General features: G+C 45.3%; 1 protein-coding gene across 2 annotated transcripts in view; it reads right to left on the bottom strand.

Moving 5' to 3' along the window:
- LOC121580672 (cAMP-specific 3',5'-cyclic phosphodiesterase 4B) overlaps positions 1-20,179 on the bottom strand; it is a 112,289-nt gene extending 92,110 nt beyond the window's left edge. Inside the window, exons 1-2 of one of the 2 annotated variants that reach the window (XM_041895650.1) lie at positions 19,981-20,179; positions 3,115-3,221 (exon numbers count right to left, since the gene is read on the bottom strand). In XM_041895650.1, the coding sequence (XP_041751584.1) occupies positions 3,115-3,156 (42 nt within the window). In that variant the 5' untranslated portion in view covers positions 3,157-3,221; positions 19,981-20,179. The remainder of the gene's footprint in view (positions 1-3,114; positions 3,222-19,980) is intronic. The other variant, XM_041895651.1, reaches the window with a different exon arrangement.
- Positions 20,180-22,041: the final 1,862 nt, after the last annotated feature.

Genomic DNA, 22,041 nt, shown 5'->3' with positions numbered 1-22,041 from the left:
AGAGAGGGTGGCTGACGGTACCTCGAGTGTACCTGGGAGAGCAGAGTGGCCCTGAGAGTTGCCTGATTCAAAGTGGTCTTTCTGGAAACTGTCGCACTCAAGGAGCTGGTCTGCCAGTCTGATAATAAACAGAGCTTTCATCCCTCTGACGAGTGAGGACAAACAGATGGGCCGTTCTCGCCCCCCCCCCCTCCTCCTCTCTCTCGCTCCCTCTCCTTCCCTCACTCCCCCCTTTCCTCTCCTCCATCTCTCTCTGCAGTGCCCTGTCGGACACCCGTCTGTTTCTGGACGGTCATCTGCTCATGACTCACCACCTCTCTCCCAGACAGCGCCTTCCTTTATTTCTGTTAGTAGTGAAAGGTTAGAGAGGAAGGATGAACTAGCTCGCTGACGAACACTGGCACCAGAGTAACACGTTAATACATAACTACATATAAAATGATTATGTATACTGTAAAAAAAAAAAAAAAACGCTACATGTAACAATTTCAATGATTTTACTGAGTTACAGTTCATATAAAGAAATCAGTCAATTGAAATTCATTAGGCCCTCCTAATCTATGGATTTCACATGACTGGGAATACAGATATGCATCTGTTAGTCACAGATACCTTTAAAAAAAGTAGGAGCGTGGATCAGAAAACCAGTCAGTATCTGGTGTGACCACCAATTGGCTCATCCTTCGCATAGAGTTGATCAGGCAGTTGATTGTGGCCTGTGGAATGTTGTCCCACTCCTCTTTAGTGGCTGTGTGAAGTTGCTAGATATTGGTGGGAACTGGAACACGCTGTCGTACACGTCGATCCAGAGCATCCCAAACATGCTCAATGGGTGACATGTCTGGAGAGTATGCAGGCCATGTAAGAACTGGGACATTTTCAGCTTCCAGGAATTGTGTATAGATCCTTACGACATGGGGCCGTGCATTATCATGCTGAAACATGAGGTGATGGCAGAGGATAAATGGCACGAATATTGGACTCAGGATATTGTCACGATATTTATGTGCATTCAAATTGCCATCGATAAAATGCAACTGTGTCCGTAGCTTATGCCTTTCCATAACCCCACCGCCACCATTGGGCACTCTGTTCACAACGTTGACATCAGCAAACTGCTCACCCACACGACGCCATACACGTGGTCTGTGGTTGTGAGGCCAGTTGGACGTACTGCCAAATGCTCTAAAACGACGTTGGAGGCGGCTTATGGTAGAGCAATGAACATTCAATTCTCTGGCAACAGCTCTGGTGGACATTCCTGCAGTCAGCATGCCAATTGCACACACCTTCAAAACTTCAGCCATCTGTGGCATGTTGCGTTTATATTTTTGTTCAATATATTTCTTATGAATGTGTTATGAAATACTTTATATAGCTACATCGTGCACTTAAGTATTCATGAAATGCTTATGTACTGCTTAAGAATTGATGAAGTCCTTATTTACAGTGCATTCGGAAAGTATTCAGATCCCTTGACCTTTTTTGTTACGTTACAGCCTTATTCTAAAAATGATTAAATAAATGTTTTCCTCATCAATCTACACACAATACCCCATAATAACAAAGCAAAAACTGGTTTTTAGAAATGTGTGCAAATTCATTACAAATAAGAAACAGAAATACCTTATTTACATAAGTATTCAGACCCTTTCCTATGAGACTCGAAATTAAGCTCAGGTGCATCCTGCTTCCATTGATCATACTTGAGATGTTCCTACAACTTTATTGGAGTCTACCTGTGGTAAATTCAATTGATTGAACATGATTTGGAAAGGCACACACCTGTCTACATAAGGACCCACAGTTGACAGTGCATGTCAGAGCAGAAACCAAGCCATGAGGTCGAAGGAATTGTCCGTAGAGCCCCCAGACAGGATTGTGTCGAGGCACAGATCTGGGGAAGGGTATAAAAAATGTTCTGCAGCATTGAAGGTCCCCAAGAACACAGTGGCCTCAATCATTCTTAAATGGAAGAAGTTTGGAACCACCAAGACTCTTTCTAGAGCTGGCCGCCTGGCCAAACTGAGCAATCGGGGGATAAGGGTCTTGGTCAGGGAGGTGCTAGCAGATGGATCTTCGTTGTCGTCGCAACGGGAAGCCTGTTGAAACAGACGATTACGTCGGCAGACCAGTCGTGATGGATCGGCGGGGCTCCATGTCGACACTAGGAGGTCCCGTTCGGTTGACAGAGAGGTGGATAGCCGGGAGATGGGCCTGGCTCAAGGCTGGCTCAAGGCTAGCTCAAGGCTAACTGGTTCTAGCTTCGGGACAAGTGGTGATTAGTGGTGATTAGCCAACAACAACATCCATTCGGTTGCAGCTAGCTAGTTTTGATGATCCGGTGTTAAGGTCCAGTGATTCAGTGATTCCGGCAGAAAATCCGAAATGCTCTGGGTCAATAGAACGCTGTGCAGACTGGCCGATAATTGTCCAGGCTAGAGCTGGCTGGTAGGTAGTGCCCATGGACAGTGGTGAAGACCGCTAACGGTGGCTAATAGCAATAGCTAATAGCAAGTAGCTAGTTAGCTGGTTAGCTGGCTAGTTTCAGCCGTGGGTTCTTGATAAAAGGTATGAAGAAATAATAGAATCCGTTCCACATTGGGTGAGGCGGGTTGCAGGAAAGTATATTTAGTTAAAGGATGGAAAGTGAGATAGAGAAATATATACAAAAAAAAAACTAAAAACAAACAAAAAAACAGGCGATTTACACGAGGACACAACATAATACACGACCGTACTGCTATGCCATCTTGGATCAAGGTACTGTAGGTACTCTTCATGTAAAGTGTTAGGCTACCGATAAGGGTGTATGGAAGAACTTACTAGCTAGCTAATACTACCACACTGGGTTTTGTAGCCATTTAAGAGGTAAGCTAATGCCATTACACTCAGTGGGGTATATTATTATCAAAGTAATGAATGGATAGAATAGCCGTCTACGCATTCAATGCTACATTGTTGCCTTGCAAACGATGACTCCCTAAAGCAGACTGCTCCACAGCCTGAAGGGAACGATAATGTCAAAACAAGGTGTAAGCTGGGGATAGAATGAATCATTTAATGAACAATAAGTGAAGGGGGGGGTTCTTGCAATGTAGCTAATGTACTCACACCGCCTGGTGACACCGCTAACACACTTTTGCTCTTCTTCATCCTCAGTGGTGTCAGTCAGTCACTCTCTTCTTTCATAAACGCCTCCTTTATCCCACCTGACGCACCTGACGAGAGGGAGGGAGGGAGGGAGGGAGGGAGGGAGGGAGGGAGGGAGGGAGGGAGGGAGGGAGGGAGGGAGGGAGGGAAACAAGTTAGATAATCACACACTCCATCATTGGTCTCCTTATGACAGACATTTCGTGGAATATTTTGTCCGTCAGATAACTGGAGTGGGTTCAGCTGAGTATTATGCATTCCATTGACGAACAGGGATAACAGGGTAACACTTTACTTGAATGATTCCTACATAGCTTGACATGTGTAGGTAGGCTATATGTACTGCTTATGAATGTGTTATGAAGTGCTTATGTAGGTCCTCTTTAAGAAAAGTGTTAAGCTACCAATAAGAGGGATGTCGGAGGACTTGGACAACTAACTAACTAAACTAGTGATTCAGTGGGTAGTAATAGAGTGACTTCCGAAACAAAGAGAGTACAAAGCAAGAGGCTACTATTTTTAGAATTGGATTTCACGCAGCTATCACGTTGCATGACAATGGAGCGATCCACGGGCATAATGTGCTGATGCTTCACAGTATCTCTGAACAAGATCAGCCTCTTGGTATCTTTGATGTGACCATAAACTTGTTCTACTTACCCAGAGTCAGATGCGTGCAGTATGAGGGAAGTATGAGGGAAGTTAGCAGTAGTCTTTTCGAGTCAATGCTAACTAGCGTTAGCGCAATGATGATGTCTACAGGTACGGTAGCATTGCTACTAAATGCCAGAATCTCACAGTGTCCCTTTAAGTGATGAAGTTATCATAAGTGGTAGGATGACTTCCGACACAAACCCAAGAGAGTATAAGGCAAGAGGTCTCTTCTAGGACTTTTACGTCACGCAGCTATCATATCGCTTGAGAGTAGAGCGAACACCAGATTACATGCACCAGAGGAGGCTGCTGAGGGGAGAACGGCTCATAATAATGGCTGGAACGGAGCAAATGGAATGGTTCGATGTGTTCAATACCGTTCCATTTATTCCGCTCCAGGCATTACTATGAGCCCGTCCTCCCCAATTAAGGTGCCACCGCACAAATTCTTCACAGCCTATCTGAACGAGATCTGCACCTTGCCTCTCTCTGTAATAACTTTGGTAGCCCTGCTGTTTATGCTCACGACATGCTGGGTCTCTGTAGAGAATTCTGGGAAGCAGAACCATAAGAAAACAATTAGGTTAATAATTAACAAATTAGGTTTAAGGGTTAAATAGTGACAGTTAATCGAGCCAAAGCAATCTATATTGTACCGTCACACACTGTGCCTTAAGGTCTTGGCCTGTACAGTACACCCTGTCTGTAATCTCTGAACTACAGGACATCAGCTGGGGGCTTGGAAAGAGCTCAATAATAAATCAGGAAGGGTTGGGACATCTTTGTGACAGGACCCAGACAATATCTGACACCATTATGGATTTTTTAGTGACAGGGAGAATTTGCGTCATAGTAATGAAACTGACAGAAAGTCTGTGTAGTATGTTTGCCTGTCTGCTGCTCCAAGGCTAGTGTCCAGGTGAGTGACTTGGAAACACAACTCACGGGCACAGTAGGGCTTGCAGGCATTAGCAGGGTAAAGGTGCTTTTTAACATACGTAATTAAATAAAATTTGGAACGATTTCCCTCATATTGTAATTATAGGTCATATTTAATAGAAATCTGGAAACATGGACAGTTATTTTAAAAGTAGCTATTGTAAACAATTAGGTGGTAGGATCCCCCTAAAGGTCAGCCCACTCACTCCCTTATCAACTGACCCGGTTGTTAAATTACCTTACCAGTCCAATACATTGAACTGTTCTGCAGTGACTGACGCTATGACTTACCGTGACCTTAGCGTGACGGCTGTTGACATTCAGCATTGCGTGTTTGTGAACGTGCCCCTGTGGAGTGTGTCTCTGAATTTCGTCAGGTAGAAATGTTGGAGGGAGTAAAAAAATTGAAACAAGAAAGCAATAGGAGCGCTACTGTATCTGAGGAAGTTATATATTGGGGATTTATATGCAAATGACTGACTCTGTATACCCGTTATCCATAAGACATAAAGTAGCCTACTCTCATTTAGAATCAGTGTTTTCTTGCAATTCAGATTTCTAAATTTTCAGAGGAACATTTTCCACTGTACTATGTAGTACTATGTAGTAGTCATGATGGAATCATAATTATTCAAAAATAGCTTCTGAAGTTTCATAATATTTCATTGTATGTTAATTAATGAGAAGTATTGCAGTTTTTTCCTTTTCCTGAACAGTTTCTGTGTCACGCCCTGACTTATGGGACTCTTGTATGTTGAGTCAGGGTGTGGATATCTATGTTGGTATTTCTATGTTTGCATTCTATGTTGTGTGTTTCTATGTTTGGCCGGGTGTGATTCCCAATCAGAGGCAGCTGTCTCTCGTTGTCTCTGATTGGGGATCATACTTAAGTAGCCTGTTGGCACTCATTAGTTGTGGGATCTTGTTCCGTGAGTAGGCTTGTTTTGTGTTTAGCCTCAGGACTTCACGTTTCGTTGGTTTGTTGTTTTGTTCGTGTGTTTAGTTTATAATTAAACATGTACGCATTTCACGCTGCGCCTTGGTCTGACCCGTCCTTAAACAAACGTGACAGAAGATCCAACCAAAAATGGACCAAGCAGCGTGCCCAGGAGCAAACACCCTGGACACAGGTGGGGAAGATTTGGTCTTGGGAGGAGATATTTGCGGGGAAAGGACCCTGGGCGAAGGTAGATGCCCAGGCAGGAGAGGAGCAACGGCAACACAGAAGGCGCCGGCCGAGGAGGAAGCCCGAGAGGCAGCCCCAATAAAACATTTTTGGGGTGGCTAAAGGGGTGGTCGGGGAGCGAGAGAGAAGAGCCCCGACCACTGCACCCGGTGGGTTTCCAGATTGAGTCCCTACGACCATGGGAAGAAGAGTGGGAAGAGTTTTATACTGAGGAGTCGGAGGATGACGACGACGATGAGTTTCTGTTCCCTAACTCGTGGGGGCTCCCGGAGGAGTCTTCACTGGAGGAGGAGTGCCGAGAGAGAGAGAAGGATCGGATCTGCAGGGTAAGAGAGGAGGCCACCACATTACGGGGGCTGATAGTAAGAATAGAGCGGGAGAGCTCCATTCAAGAGGAGGCACTGCAGGAGGCTCGTAGGGAGAAGGAGGAAGTTGATGCACGGAGAGAGGAGCTGGTTAGGCAACATAAGGAGCGTGGGTTAATAGAGGAACCCAGGTATGCGGAGATACGCACTGTATCGCCAGTGCGCATGCACAGCCCAGTGCGTTCTGTGCCAGCGCCCCGCACGTGTCATGCGAAAGTGGGCAGCCAGCCAGGACGGGTTGTGCCAGCTCTCCGCTCCAGACCTCCAATCCGCCTCCACAGTCCAGTCCGGCCCGTTCCTGTTCCCCGCACCAAGTCAGTGGTGCGTGTTCCCAATCCGGCCCAGCCCGTTCCTGCTCCTCGCACCAGACCAGTGGTGTGTGTTCCCAGTCCGGCCCGGCCCGTTCCTGCTCCTCGCACCAGACCAGTGGTGCGTGTTCCCAGTCCGGCCCGGCCCGTGCCTGCTCCCCGCACCAAGCCAGTGGTGCGTGTCGCCAGTCCGGTACGGCAAGTGCCTGCTCCCCGCACCAAGCTAGTGGTGCGTGTGTCCAGTCCGGCACGGCCCGTGCCCGTTCCACCGGTGCCTGGTCCGGCACCGGTCAGCTGCTCCACTCCGGAGCCAGAGCAGTCCGCTCCACCGGTGCCTGATCCAGCTCCGGTCAGCTGCTCCACTCCGGAGCCAGAGCAGTCCGCTCCACCGGGGTCTAGTCCAGCTCCGGTCAGCGGCTCCACTCCGGAGCCAGAGTAGTCCGCTCCACCGGTGCCTGATCCAGCTCCGGTCAGCAGCTCCACTCCGGAGCCAGAGCAGTCCGCTCCACCGGTGCCAAGTCCAGCTCCGGTCAGCGGCTCCAGTCCGGCGCCAGAGCAGTCCGCTCCACCGGTGCCCAATCCAGCTCCGGTCAGTGGCTCCAGTCCAGACCCAGACGTCAGCCCCTCTCCAGGTTCGGGGTCTCCCACACCAGGGTCCAGACAGGGCTTGGTACATCGTGGGAGGAAGGAGAGGGGAAGTAGCGCGCCGAGGTCCAGACCAGACCAGGGGCGCAACGGGGTGGCTGAGAGAATGTGGTCGTCACGCCCGGAGCCGGATCCGCCTCAGAGGCGGAATGCCCACCCGGACCCTACCCTGTTATGTAAGGTTGGTGCGGTCGGAGTCCGCACCTTTGGGGGGGGGGTACTGTCACGCCCTGACTTATGGGACTCTTGTATGTTGAGTCAGGGTGTGGATATCTATGTTGGTATTTCTATGTTTGCATTCTAGGTTGTGTGTTTCTATGTTTGGCCGGGTGTGATTCCCAATCAGAGGCAGCTGTCTCTCGTTGTCTCTGATTGGGCATCATACTTAAGTAGCCTGTTGGCACTCATTAGTGGTGGGATCTTGTTCCGTGTTTGAGGCTTGTTTTGTGTTTAGCCTCAGGACTTCACGTTTCGTTGGTTTGTTGTTTTGTTCGTGTGTTTATCGTTGTAATAAACATGTACGCATTTCACGCTGCGCCTTGGTCTGACCCGTCCTTAAACGAACGTGACATACTGTTTTGGAGATGAGAGGTTTTCATCTGACAGTGACGACATATTGATATACATACAGTGGGGTTGGAAATGATTGACACCCTTGATGAAGATGAGCAATAATGACTGTCATTGAAAAGGAAAAGGCGCAACACTGGCTCACCATAAAACATTCTTTGTTTTATTGAAGCAATGTTAAAAGATTAACATTTCGGCTTTCAATGGCCTTCATCTAAAGGCCGTAACGTTAATTTCATCTGATGAAGGCCATTGAATGAGAACCAATTCAATGTCAGGGTGCTTGAGGCAAATTGCCTTTGGCGCTTGCAAGCCTTTCACATTCGCAGGTCACCACCAGCAGTCTCTCATGCACATCAAACATTGGCCAGGTTCTTCAGAGATTTTCATCTGCTACAGTGCCACCACTTTGCTTCAATTTATTTCAGTCCCACTGTGTGAATGAAGACCATGCACAGAGCACGGCAACACAGCCTTGGTTCATCCACTTAAAAAATAAGGAATGTAGTGGGTAAAGACATACCCAGATACGCTTTGGCAGACACATCAAAAGGAACACCTGTCTGTGTAAAAAGCATTACTTGACATCGGATGTTATGTCTATAAGAGGCCCTTTGTAAACAACTTTTTTTTATATATCTGTCTATAGGATGAAAGGAACCCAAAATAACAGTTTTCTCATCAAATATCATCCCATCTGGATGCCTGGATCATGCATCATGGTGATGAGAAAAGGTGAAATGACAAAGGTTTCATGCTGGGTTCATCAACTCAGAGACCACACCCCACTATTGCCACAGCCTGAGGAATCATCATAACCTCAACACCAAGACCACTTCTACATGGACTGCCTGTTGATGTGAAAGGGCCAGTTACCATGGCAACAGGACACTTAAATGCACCCCGCAAAATGCATGACCACTCGCTGGGGACATTCAAGTGGCAGATAAGGGTTACTAAAATGTCTCCACAATAACCTAAATATGGATCTGTTGTTCAGTCGGCGTCAGTGCTTGACTTGGACTGAAATAGGTTCTGGTACTCATTTTGGGTGCCAGTACTGTTTATATTTAGGTGCAGGAGCTCCACAATACTTTTGAGCTAATATTCTATAAGAGGAACAGGAGCTCAAGCAGTAGAACATTTTAGGTGCCGGTACTCGGCTCCGGTAAGCTCTTGCCCAAGTCAAGCACTGGTCGGCGTAAATTTCAACAATCACTATGAGAAATTCTGTCATAACTGTTGTTGAGGGAAGAACAGACCTTCATTGATGCATTTATCATACCTTCAAGGGCTTTTGTGAGAAAGCTGCAAGGTAAGCGTGCCACTGTGTGGTCGGAGGAAGCACAAACCACTTCTCGAAGGAGTCGGTTTGACAGTAGCTGCTACGGGAGAAAATCCTGACTGAATATTGCACCGAGGCAGTATAAACTGGATTGCAAGCACACCACTTCCTCCTCCACAGCACAGATTAAAACCCAGATATCTCTGTATGTTGCATTGGTTCCCTGAGCCATTTCCGTTTGTGCAAGAAGTAGGACCCACATGAATCTAGGCTAACTACTGTCAAATGCAGCCTTCGTGTTGATTAGCGCACAAGCCACTCACTAAATGATGGGGTACACACAGAGGACAAATTGTAAAAAGTTCTGTTAACATGGGTTTTTTAGTTAACAAGGGGTATGGTAGTAGTTATGCAGGGGTGGTGGAGGGTTCTGTTAACATGGGTTTTTTAGTTAACAGGGGGGATGCCACACACCCCCAATCTCCTCTCAAATCCCCTGGGTCATAAATAACTATTTGAGACCTGCTATGAATTCACATTCACTAACATTGGGATATCTGTTGCCATACACCAGAGGGGCTAGGTTTCAGAGCTCAGTCAGACAATATTCATATCAGATGAGACCTCAATCAAAATGTTTACAGTAAAAAAGAAAACATCCTCTGTGTCACAAGACATAAGTGTACAAAGGAAGACTGTAGAGGGTGAGGCAATGCCCAACACACACGCCAGGTCATTGGACGCCCAGTCGCCCATACAAAGATTGCTTTTGTGAAGCCAAAACAAAAGGAGTTTAAAAGACGTCATGTGTTCGATTGCGTTAACATTACTTTCAAATACCACGTGAAGAACAGTGAATGCATTCAAGGCTATCTTGGCACAATCACCAAGATTAATTCACTTCTTTTTTTTGGTATATGAAAAATCTTTAGCTGTCCTTGAGGAAAAGGCGCTGTCTGCACGATGTTAGAAAAAAAAACACTTAAGTCAAGAATTGATGGATGCTGCAGATACACAGACCGACGAAACGGAAATCAGTAGTGCGCACCAAAGAAGAACCGTCTTGCATTGCTGCATGGGGTACTAAACTAGAATTGGCTTGGTCTTATTCAGGGTTTAGTGGCAGATTATAATTTTGCGGATACATCTGTGCCCATTAAGACATTAAATGGATAGAATTCCAGCTATCCATTAATCATCTAAATATCCATCTATAGATTAAATCAGACCGAATGGCAATGTGCCGTTGTGACAACCTGTGGGCAAAACAGGGCATTTCTATGAGACAAGCCTACCACGACATTGTATAGACTGTATGTTAACAAAACAAATCAAGTCAAATTGTATTTGCCACATGCACTGAATACAACAGGTGTAGACATTACTGTGAAATGCTTACTTACAAGCCCTTAACCAACAATGCTGTTTTAAGAAAAATAAGTGTTAAGTAAAAAATAGATAAGTTAAAAAATACAAATACAAATAATTAAAGAGCAGCAGTAAAATAAAATAACAGTAGTGAGGCTACATACAGGGTGTACCGGTACAGACTCAATGTGCGGGGGCACCGGTTAGTCGAGGTAATTGAGGTAATATGTACATGTAGGTAGAGTTATTAAAGTGACTATGCATAGATAATAAACAGAGAGTAGCAGCAGCGTAAAAGAGGGGGTGGGGTGGGGTGGGTAGCCATGATTAGCTGTTCAGGAGTCTTACGGCTTGGGGGTAGAAGCTTTTAAGAAGCCTTTTGGACCTAGACTTGGCACTCCGGTACCGCTTGCCGTGCGGTAGCAGAGAGAACAGTCTATGACTAGGGTGGCTGGAGTCTTTGACAATTTTTAGGGCCTTCCTCTGATACCGCCTGGTATAGAGGTCCTGGATGGCAGGAAGCTTGGCCCCAGTGCTATAATTTCCACACTCCCACCGTGACTATTCCTTTCTGAATTGGCAGAAAACTTGATTAGGTTGACTGTACGGTTTAACTTTTTATTAAACACCTGCTCTGCTCCAGGACAAAGGAGCTGTGATAACGTTATCCCGTGTCTGTCTTGTGATGATGGTTAAGACATTCTTCAATGTCTTAATATCGTCTTCAGACGTACGTATTTATATATAAAAAATATATATATCAAATTGTATCATAGGAAACCTGTTTAATGTTATAGAAGTTAAGGGATGGTATTAATAAATAAATTAACATCATATCTAATCATCAGCCTATCAATCCCAATGTCAACTGCCTCCAGATAATGAATTGAACATGTTATCCCAATTGACTTTCTTGACTGATTACGTTTTTTATTTATTTCGCCTGGATCAATTACTATACATTGAATGATCGTATCTAGGCCTAATCAATTTCAGAAGATCGGTACTGACTGCAATGCATATCACAACGGGTCAAAGCCAAAAGTCATAGCACATGACCTTTGTAGGCCACTTAAAACATTATGACCACAAATCCCAAGACAGATGACTGGTCTTTAATGTTTGGCCTGTTATAGACATCAATAAGTGTTTCAAAGTGTCTCTAAATGCATATCTACATGCCAACAAGATAGAACACAGAAAGACAACACACTGACAAAGACAGGGACAGCAACGTTTCTGTTTCTTCAAACAGAGACAGAATTAGCAGTGCTTGATGGAAAGAGCAAGCAGGGAGATGTAGGCCACTGACAGATGGCACACCAAGACAGACAGACAGAGAGACAGAAATATACAGACAGACAGACAGACAGAAAGATACAGAGAGACAGAAAGATGCAGAGATACAGAGAGACAGACAGATAGACAGAAAGACAGAGAGAGCGAGACAGCAGTGTGTAGCAGCTGTGAGATGAGATCATGCAGGGATCCTGGACAAGACAGACTCCCTCAGGGCACTGCCAGATATATACTGGGTTGTTAACTAGTTTTGGCCATGTTGGAACCAAACGTTCCACGACAATAACATTGTAATTTACATCCTTAGTAGAATGTAATGGTCTTGGAACTATGGGTGCCAAAATGGTCAAACACTCAAACAGAGTTGCCATTGTACATCTACAGAGCTCTGGGATGACTGACACTTCTCTCCTCCAATTGAGTCCCAGAGCAAGCCAATAAGATTGGCATGGTTCCACATTCCCAATGACATTTATTTTTTGGGGGACATATGCCAGTTTTGGGATAAACTACACAAAGCATGTGCTTACTACTTGTCCTCTTTGACATAAGGCTGGGCAAGCTTTTATTGATCAATTGCACACAAGGTCCAACCGAAATTTGACTTCCGCTTTTAACCCAACCCCTGCCAGCTCAGTTCCCGACAAATCTTTCCCGTTGGACCGGGACTCGAACTGGCAACCCTCCAGGTGCTGGCTCGCCTCTCTAACCACTAGGGTACCAGCTGCCCCCTTAGTAAAGCACTTGTCTCTGAGACAATTGGCCATTAAACTCCTCCAACAACCAGAAAATAGTAGTTACAGTAGGAACTCATTGACTAATTCATCATACGCTTTTAGCGCCATCCCGCTGAGCGCCCTAGCTAAGTGACCCGGCAACCCGTCGCAGGAAAATCTAATTGAGCGGACACATTTATGATCTGGGTGAGTTATCGTCTGATAGGGGAGCCGAATAAGCACACAAAAAATCAGCATGATAACTAACTAAGTCTGCCGCTGCCTAACACACGTTTTGATCTATCATATTGAGGGCAACCCATTGAAACTCCATTGAGGTATCATTGATTGAAATACTGGCGGTGTCAGCACTTAGTCAATTACCTCCATTCAATGGCTGTGGACTGTGTGTTGCCCTGACGGATTAAAATCCCTCCTGAGTCATTGTGTCAGACAGAGAAAGATAATGGAGGAACTGGCAACCGGGAGACCAGGGATGGGGAAAGTTCTCTGTGAATGTCACTAGATGACATGTACTCAAATCAGGGCTCGGCACCTCAGAATGTCTACAGATGGGAACATAATCCAAAGTGCAGCTTTGGCTAAACTTGAAAAAACATTTCTAAAAACCTGTTTTCGCTTTGTCTTTATGGGGTATTGTGTGTAGAATGATGAGGAAAAACATTTATTTTAATCCGTTTTAGAACAAGGCTGTAATGTAATAAAATGCACTGTACACTCACAATGGCTGCCTGGTATTGTGATGCAATAATTTCCATGGTAATGTACAATGCTCTTTCAAATTATGTTAACTGTTGTGGCTCATGCAATGGAATGTGTTTTTTGTAATGTCAGTTGAGTGGAATAAACAAAGCACAGCGCATATTTTAGCACATATTCTACTGTTTTGCTCCTATTCATGGGTTGCATGTTTTGTCACAATATTGTTTTGAACGTTCGTTTTGGACTGATGCCACACTGAGCATTCTACTCAATGCATCGTCAATGAGCGCTGATGAAGATTTCATCAAAAGTGCATTACAGTGGCTTGGAAATACAATGAAGTTCAAAAGGAGGCAAATAATTAGTAGGAAAACCTTTTGTTATCATTTTGATGGCACCTGATTGACTTTAGATGCAGTATAACGTTAGCTAGCTAGCTAAGATTGAGGGGAGGCCACCGGGATTTAGCTAGATAACGTTAGCATTGCTAGCTATTTTTGACCAACTTTGCTAGCTAATGACAACATTGCCATCTGTCTATAGTACATTTGACGACATCTTAATGCTGGCAAGTCGTTTCCTGCTAAATATTTGACTCCTTTAGCAATGTCATCGTATTTCCAGGCACTATAGTGTAATTTAGACAACAGTAGTTAGCCTCCATTCAGAATGACTGGGCTTATCATCACTTTAAGGCACCACTATGGAGCCACAGAGAGAGGGTGGCTTGAGAACGTTCATAACAATGGCATGACGCCACCGAGTGACGGAGGTGCAACCTATGAATACGGTAAAGAAGTCAATGGAACACAGACGTTCCATTGACCAGATTTGCACACACTCAACAAATATGATCTAATAAAAGTGGATATTCGTCAAATCCGATTACATTAATGTACAGTGGGGGAAAAAAGTATTTAGTCAGCCACCAATTGTGCAAGTTCTCCCCTTAAAAAGATGAGAGAGGCCTGTAATTTTCATCATAGGTACACGTCATCTATGACAGACAAAATTAGAAAAAAAAATCCAGAAAATCACATTTTAGGATTTTTAATGAATTTATTTGCAAATTATGGTGGAAAATAAGTATTTGGTCAATAACACAAGTTTCTCAATACGTTGTTATATACCCTTTGTTGGCAATGACACAGGTCAAACGTTTTCTGTAAGTCTTCACAAGGTTTTCACACACTGTTGCTGGTATTTTGGCCCATTCCTCCATGCAGATCTCCTCTAGAGCAGTGATGTTTTGGGGCTGTCGCTGGGCAACACAGACTTTCAACTCCCCTCCAAAGATTTTCTATGGGGTTGAGATCTGGAGACTGGCTAGGCCACTCCAGGACCTTGAAATGCTTCTTACGAAGCCACTCCTTCGTTGCCCGGGCGGTGTGTTTGGGATCATTGTCATGCTGAAAGACCCAGCCACGTTTCATCTTCAATGCCCTTGCTGATGGAAGGAGGTTTTCACTCAAAATCTCACAATACATGACCCCATTCATTCTTTCCTTTACACGGATCAGTCGTCCTGGTCCCTTTGCAGAAAAACAGCCCCAAAGCATGATGTTTCCACCCCCATGCTTCACAGTAGGTATGGTGTTCTTTGGATGCAACTCAGCATTCTTTGTCCTCCAAACACGACGAGTTGAGTTTTTACCAAAAAGTTATATTTTGGTTTCATTTGACCATATGACATTCTCCCAATCCTCTTATGGATCATCCAAATGCACTCTAGCAAACTTCAGACGGGCCTGGACATGTACTGGCTTAAGCAGGGGTACACGTCTTGCACTGCAGGATTTGAGTCCCTGGCGGCGTAGTGTGTTACTGATGGTAGGCTTTGTTGCTTTGGTCCCAGCTCTCTGCAGGTCATTCACTAGGTCCCCCCGTGTGGTTCTGGGATTTTTGCTCACCGTTCTTGTGATCATTTTGACCCCACGGGGTGAGATCTTGCGTGGAGCCCCAGATCGAGGGAGATTATCAGTGGTCTTGTATGTCTTCCATTTCCTAATAATTGCTCCCACAGTTGATTTCTTCAAACCAAGCTGCCTACCTATTGCAGATTCAGTCTTCCCAGCCTGGTGCAGGTCTACAATTTTGTTGCTGGTGTCCTTTGACAGCTCTTTGGTCTTGGCCATAGTGGAGTTTGACTGTTTGAGGTTGTGGACAGGTGTCATTTATACTGATAACAAGTTCAAACAGGTGCCATTAATACAGGTAACGAGTGGAGGACAGAGGAGCCTCTTAAAGAAGAAGTTACAGGTCTGTGAGAGCCAGAAATCTTGCTTGTTTGTAGGTGACCAAATACTTATTTTCCACCATAATTTGCAAATCAATTCATAAAAAATCCTACAATGTGATTTTCTGGATTTATTTTTTCAATTTGTCTGTCATAATTGATGTGTACCTATGATGAAAATTACAGGCCCTCTCATCTTTTTAAGTGGGAGAACTTGCACAATTGGTGGCTGACTAAATACTTTTTTTCCCCACTGTATATTGGGGTTGACATCCATACAAGCGTTATACTCCGATGTTAACCTCAACATAGTGTTAAATACACATATAAACAATAGCCGAAATGTAGGCTAATTTGGATGGGGGGTTATGAGGACACTCGGTTCTTTGCCCCACGGCCCTTTCTCCCATGCGTTTCCATGGCAATTCCATTATTTTGGTCAAGTTTGATTGACCTCTTTACCGCATCTATGGGTACACTCGCAATGGCTGCAAGTCCACCCATTATTCCACCAATGACTTGAATGGGGAATGCCCGTTCTATTCATTCTAATTCTATTTGCTATTCGAAACGGTTTTTACGGTGACCACAGTCATTTGGCTGGCCAATTACCGTCATCCATAATTCCATGACCTTCACAGTCCTACCCTGACATGTATTGCTTAAAAAGGCCTTAAAAAAAACATTTCTACAGACTGTCTTTCTTGTAGTCCTAATCTGGAAAGTCCTTTTAAGACGTATTATTGCTATTCCCTGCCTTGATTCTAAATGTATGTTGTTTATATTGCATTTTATCATTATTTTTGCCTATGTTGAGCTTTGAGATAACACTAATGAAAAGCACTATAAAATGAAATGTATTATTATTATTATTATTATTATTATTATTATTATTCTTCATCAGACAGGATTGTAGAAAGGCCAGACATGCTCCCTTGATGTAGCTGCACAGCGAGCATAGCATCCTCATCATCTTGAGCTTACTGGGGACATGGACGTGTACAAAGAGCCCCGCTGTGACCTCCGTAAGGCTAAATCAAAGAGGCGAAACGACAGCACAGGGACAAAGTGGAATTGCAATTCAACGGCTCAGACCCACTACCCACTACCCACGACCCACTACCCACGACCCACTACCCACGACCCACTACCCACTACCCACGACCCACTACCCACGACCCACTACCCACTACCCACTACCCACGACCCACTACCCACTACCCACTACCCACTGCCCACTACCCACTACCCACTGCCCACTACCCACTACCCACTACCCACGACCCACTACCCACTACCCACTACCCACGACCCACTACCCACTACCCACTGCCCACTACCCACTACCCACTACCCACTGCCCACTACCCACTACCCACTGCCCACGACCCACGACCCACTACCCACTGCCCACTGCCCACTACCCACTACCCACGACCCACTACCCACTACCCACGACCCACTACCCACCCACTACCCACGACCCACTACCCACGACCCACTACCCACGACCCACTACCCACTACCCACGACCCACGACCCACTACCCACGACCCACTACCCACGACCCACTACCCACGACCCACTACCCACGACCCACGACCCACGACCCACTACCCACGACCCACGACCCACTACCCACGACCCACGACCCACGACCCACGACCCACGACCCACGACCCACGACCCACTACCCACTACCCACTACCCACGACCCACGACCCACTACCCACGACCCACGACCCACTACCCACTACCCACGACCCACTACCCACTACCCACTACCCACTACCCACTACCCACTGCCCACTGCCCACTACCCACTACCCACTACCCACTACCCACTACCCACTGCCCACTGCCCACTGCCCACTACCCACTACCCACTACCCACGACCCACTACAATTCACATACCACCCCGACAGATCCACGGACGACGCAATCGCCGTTGCACTGCACACTGCCATATCAAATCAAATGTTATTTGTTACATTCTTCGTAAACAACCGGTGTGGAGTAACAGTGAAATGCTTAGATGCAGAGAAAGAAAATTGAGAAATAATAGAAAAGTTAAACACATAATAATAAAAGTAATAATAGATACACAATGAGTAACGATAATTTGGCTATACACAAGGGGTACCAGTACCGAGTAGATGTGCAGGGCTACGAGGTAATTGAGGTAGATATGTACAGATAACTAAAAATAAAGTGACAGATAGCAGTAAACAGTAGCAGCAGCAGCATTTGTGAGGAGTCAAAAAAGTTAGTGCAAAAAGTCTTGCTGACAACAACCTCTCCCTCAACGTCAGCAAGACAAAGGAGCTGATCGTGGACTACAGGAAATGCAGGGCCGAGCACGCCCCTATTCACATTGACGGGGCTGTAGTGGAGCGGGTCGAGAGCTTCAAGTTCCTCGGTGTCCACATCACTAAGGATCTATCATGGTCCAAACACACCAACACAGTCATGAAGAGGACACAACAACACCACTTCCCACTCATGAGGCTGAAAATATTTGGCATGGGACTCAGATCCTTAAAAGGTTCTACAGCTGTGTAACAGTTTTGCTTCCGTCCCTCTCCTCACCCCTACCTGGGCTTGAACCAGGGACCCTCTGCACACATCGACAACAGTCACCCTCGAAGCACCGTTACCCGTCGCTCCACAAAACCCCAGCCCTTGCAGAGCAAGAGAAACAACTACTTCAAGGTCTCAGAGCGAGTGACATCACCGATTGAAACGCTACTAGCACGCACCGCTAACTAGCTAGCCATTTCACACCGGTTACAGCTGCACCATTGAGAGCATCTTGACTGGCTGCATCACCACTTGGTATGGCACCTGCTTAGCAGCTGACGCAGGGCGCTACAGAGGGTAGTGCATGCGGCCCAGTACATCACTTGGGCCGTACTCCCTGCCATCCAGGACCTCTATACCAGGCGGTGTCTTCAGCCACCCAAGTCATAGACTGTTCTCTCTGCTACCGCATGGCAAGCGGTACCGATGCACCAAGTCTGGTATCAACAGGACCCTGAACAGCTTCTACCCCAAGCCATAAGACTTAAATTGTTAGTTAAATAGTTAACCAAATAGCTACCTGGACTATCTGCATTGACCCTTTTTGCACAAAATGTTGAGACTCATCACATATGCTGATGCTACTGTTTACCATCTGTCACTTTATTCCTAATTATATGTACTGTACATATCTACCTCAATTACCTCGTACCCCTGCATATCGACTCTGTACTGGTACTCCTTGTATATAGCCAAGTTATCGTTACTCATTGTGTATCTACTATAACTACGTTTTACTTTTCTAATATTTCTCTATTTTCTTTCTCTCTGCATTGTTGGGAAGGGCCCGTCAGTAAGCATTTCCCTGTTAGTCCACATCTGTTGTTTACGAAGCATGTGACTTATAAAATTAGATTCTACCTCGTGTGTTAGTGATACACCCTTCTCCATCACTTTCACTCACTGTGCTCACACAGCACACGTAGGGGTAACTGACAAAATAAGAAACACTCGAGTAAATGAGGAATACAAGGTGCTTCCACACAGGTGTGGTTCCTGAGATAATTAAACAATTAACATCCCACCATGGCTATGTATAAAAATGCTGGCTGGACAGACCATTATTTTGGCCATTATTTTGGCTACCATGGCTATGTCCCCATAGTATGAATGCCCCCATCCTCAGGGCACGAGTGGTCACTGAATGGTTTGATGAGCATGAAAACGATGTAAAACCATATGGCCGTATCAGTCATCAGATCTCAACTCAATTGAACACTTTTGGGAGTTGAACACTTTCCACCACCATCAACAAAACACCAAATGATGGAATTTCTCGTGGAAGAATGGTGTTGCATCCCTCCAATAGAGTTCCAGTGGAACCTATGCCAAGGTGCATTGAAGCTGTTCTGGCTCGTGGTGGCCCAACGCCCTATTAAGACACTATGTTTGTTTTTCCTTTATTTTGGCAGTTACTTGTACCTTTCAATAAACTTGGCTTCTCTCATTAGTTTAACCTTCTTCCTAATGGTAGCGTACTCGGTGAATTGCACTGATTTACGCAGTTTTAGGTGAAATAGTTATGCAAAATAAAAGACGTAGCCTACACAAAATTATGGGATGAGATGAGCAGAAATATGTGTCCTCTCTAAAATTAGCTATTTGAGATATATGTTAGCATACCTAGGCAATAGTGTAGCAACTAACTTGGCACACATCGGTTATAGTCGCGAATGCAAGGTGACACCTTTGTTACCACCGGGCAACATCTTCGTAAAAAAGCTGTAACGCCAAGTGCTTGGACGACAGCTATAGGCTTCTGGACTTGAATGGGACAACATGAGTGAGTTAATGGTTTAGAATAGATATTATTAGATAAGGTAGCCAGGCCTACGTACGGCTACGTCTATGAGACGTTAAAATCATCCTCAGCCCCTCGATTAACAAAAGGCGGTAGCCTACTACTGACTGAGCTATCCCCCCAAAAAAATACTAAGTAGAAGACACCTTACCCAGAGAGTAGTCCACTTTATAAGATTACTTAAAGTGTATTTATGAAGTATGAACACACGGTCCGGTCTCTATTAACCTTCTTGACTTCAGCGCACTATCCTGTGTGCTCCGTTGCTTGCTTCGCGATCGATTTTGGTCTGTCTCTCTCCCACTCGCTCTCTCTGGCGGTTGGCGGGTGCTTCCCACAAGCTCTTTCTGTTCTCGTTGACAAGCGTCGCTCTCTCGCTTCCTCTTTTAGTTTTGATGCTGCTTAGCCTACAGAACAAATGACACCAAACCGACATCATCAGAATTCATGAATCTGATAGGCTATCTCATCCAATCCAGCAGCCATCCAGCCAAGCTATTAAACATCTCCTGCAGTCATTATACTGCATAATAATGCATTAGCCCTCCCACATAGGAGGGCTATGCCTGTCTTTGGAGTAGGGTGAAGTTGCCCCTAGACACTGACCTTGGGTCAGTTTTGTATTTCCCCAACTAATGGTTATGGTTAGGAAGCTGATCCTAGATCTGCACCTAGAGAAAGCTTCACCCCCGGAGCGCTCACAGCTGGCTGCCCAACAGTTACAATGGTTGTCCTAACTTTCCCTGCATATCTCACCTCATCTAGATTGCTGAGTTTTTTGATCCAGCAGTGGCCACTGGCCAGACAATCCTGCCAACTCTAAAGACATGCACCTCCATTGTAACTGTTGGGCAGCCAGCTGTGAGCGCTCCGTGGTGAAGCTTTCTCTAGGTGCCCCCAATCCTAACCTTAACCATTAGTTGGGGAAATACAAAACTGACCCAAGGTCAGTGTCTAGGGGCAACTTCACCCTACTCCAAAGACAGGCTCCTGCATGGTAACTGTTGGGCGGCCAACTGTGAGTACTGGCTATAACCATCTGTTGATACCTTTGAGGAGTTATTATGTTCAAGGCTAGAGTGGCCAGTCCAAACAGTTTTGATTTCTAGGTTGTTGCCAGGCAACGGTTGTCCCAGGTGCCAATGATGGATGGATGGTCATCCCAGGGTCCCTTCTTCTTCTTCTTCTTCTTCTTACCGTCATCCTGCTCCCTGAGCTATGTAGTGCCCGTCATTCACACACACGCACACACATAAATACAAACAAACACACAGAAACACACATGTACACTCACACACACACACACATAAAGTATATCATCGTATCCTCAATATCTACCTCAGAGGCTCCTCAAGTCTGAAAAGCCTTGTTGCTGCAGGAACAGTGAGCTTGAAGTTCATCACTTTCGATTTCAGAATTCTAATCAATCAATGCGTAATCACCAAAACTGCAGGGACAAGTTTAAAATCAAACAAGGTGACTAAGCTATAAAAGGGAATTTAATCTGGTTTTCTACTTCTCAAGACACACCCTATTCCCTACATAGTGCACAACTTTTGACCAGAACCCTCATGGAGATATTCAAAGCGTCAAGGCCAGAGGAGGTTAGCACCTCCGAGCCTCAACAGTATATTGCTTTAGTTGACCCGGGTGAACTCCATCATGATGCCTTAAATCATTCATCTCACTGCATGTTCATTTCTTTCTCTCTCACTCACATACTCTCACACACACACACAGAATAAACACAGCCACCATTCAAGTTCCACACCACATCAATGTTTCCCAACCAAATAAGGACAAGTCTGTCTGATAATAGAATCCCTCGATCCTGCATCATCACACTCATATTCACAGCCCAATGCATCCTATAATCAATGACATGCCAATTCGGAGAAACCCAAAGCACAGGGAGAGATGTGTATAATTAATTATCCTTTTGTCTGCTTAAAGGAGTTGCGCTTTGCTAAACACAAAATGGCAATTTGAGCGCATCCACAACAGGCGGAAGACACAGGCTGCCTGAAATAAAAGAACCATTGATTTCTATCTAATTAAATAAACATTAAATACGTAATCATGTCGCTTTTACTTTGTTCTTGATGCTGCGTGTATTTTTTGTAAATAAGTTAAATTGTGCCAATAGATTGTGCCTCCAGGACATCTGTGTGTTTGAGGAAGATCGTCAAGGACTCCAGTCACCAGAGCGACG

Source organism: Coregonus clupeaformis, chromosome 14 (assembly GCF_020615455.1).
Source record: "Coregonus clupeaformis isolate EN_2021a chromosome 14, ASM2061545v1, whole genome shotgun sequence".
In the NCBI taxonomy this organism is placed as follows: domain Eukaryota; kingdom Metazoa; phylum Chordata; class Actinopteri; order Salmoniformes; family Salmonidae; genus Coregonus; species Coregonus clupeaformis.
The sequence above is the reverse complement of the archived record's forward strand: the minus strand, read 5'-3'. Positions and strand labels throughout refer to the sequence as shown.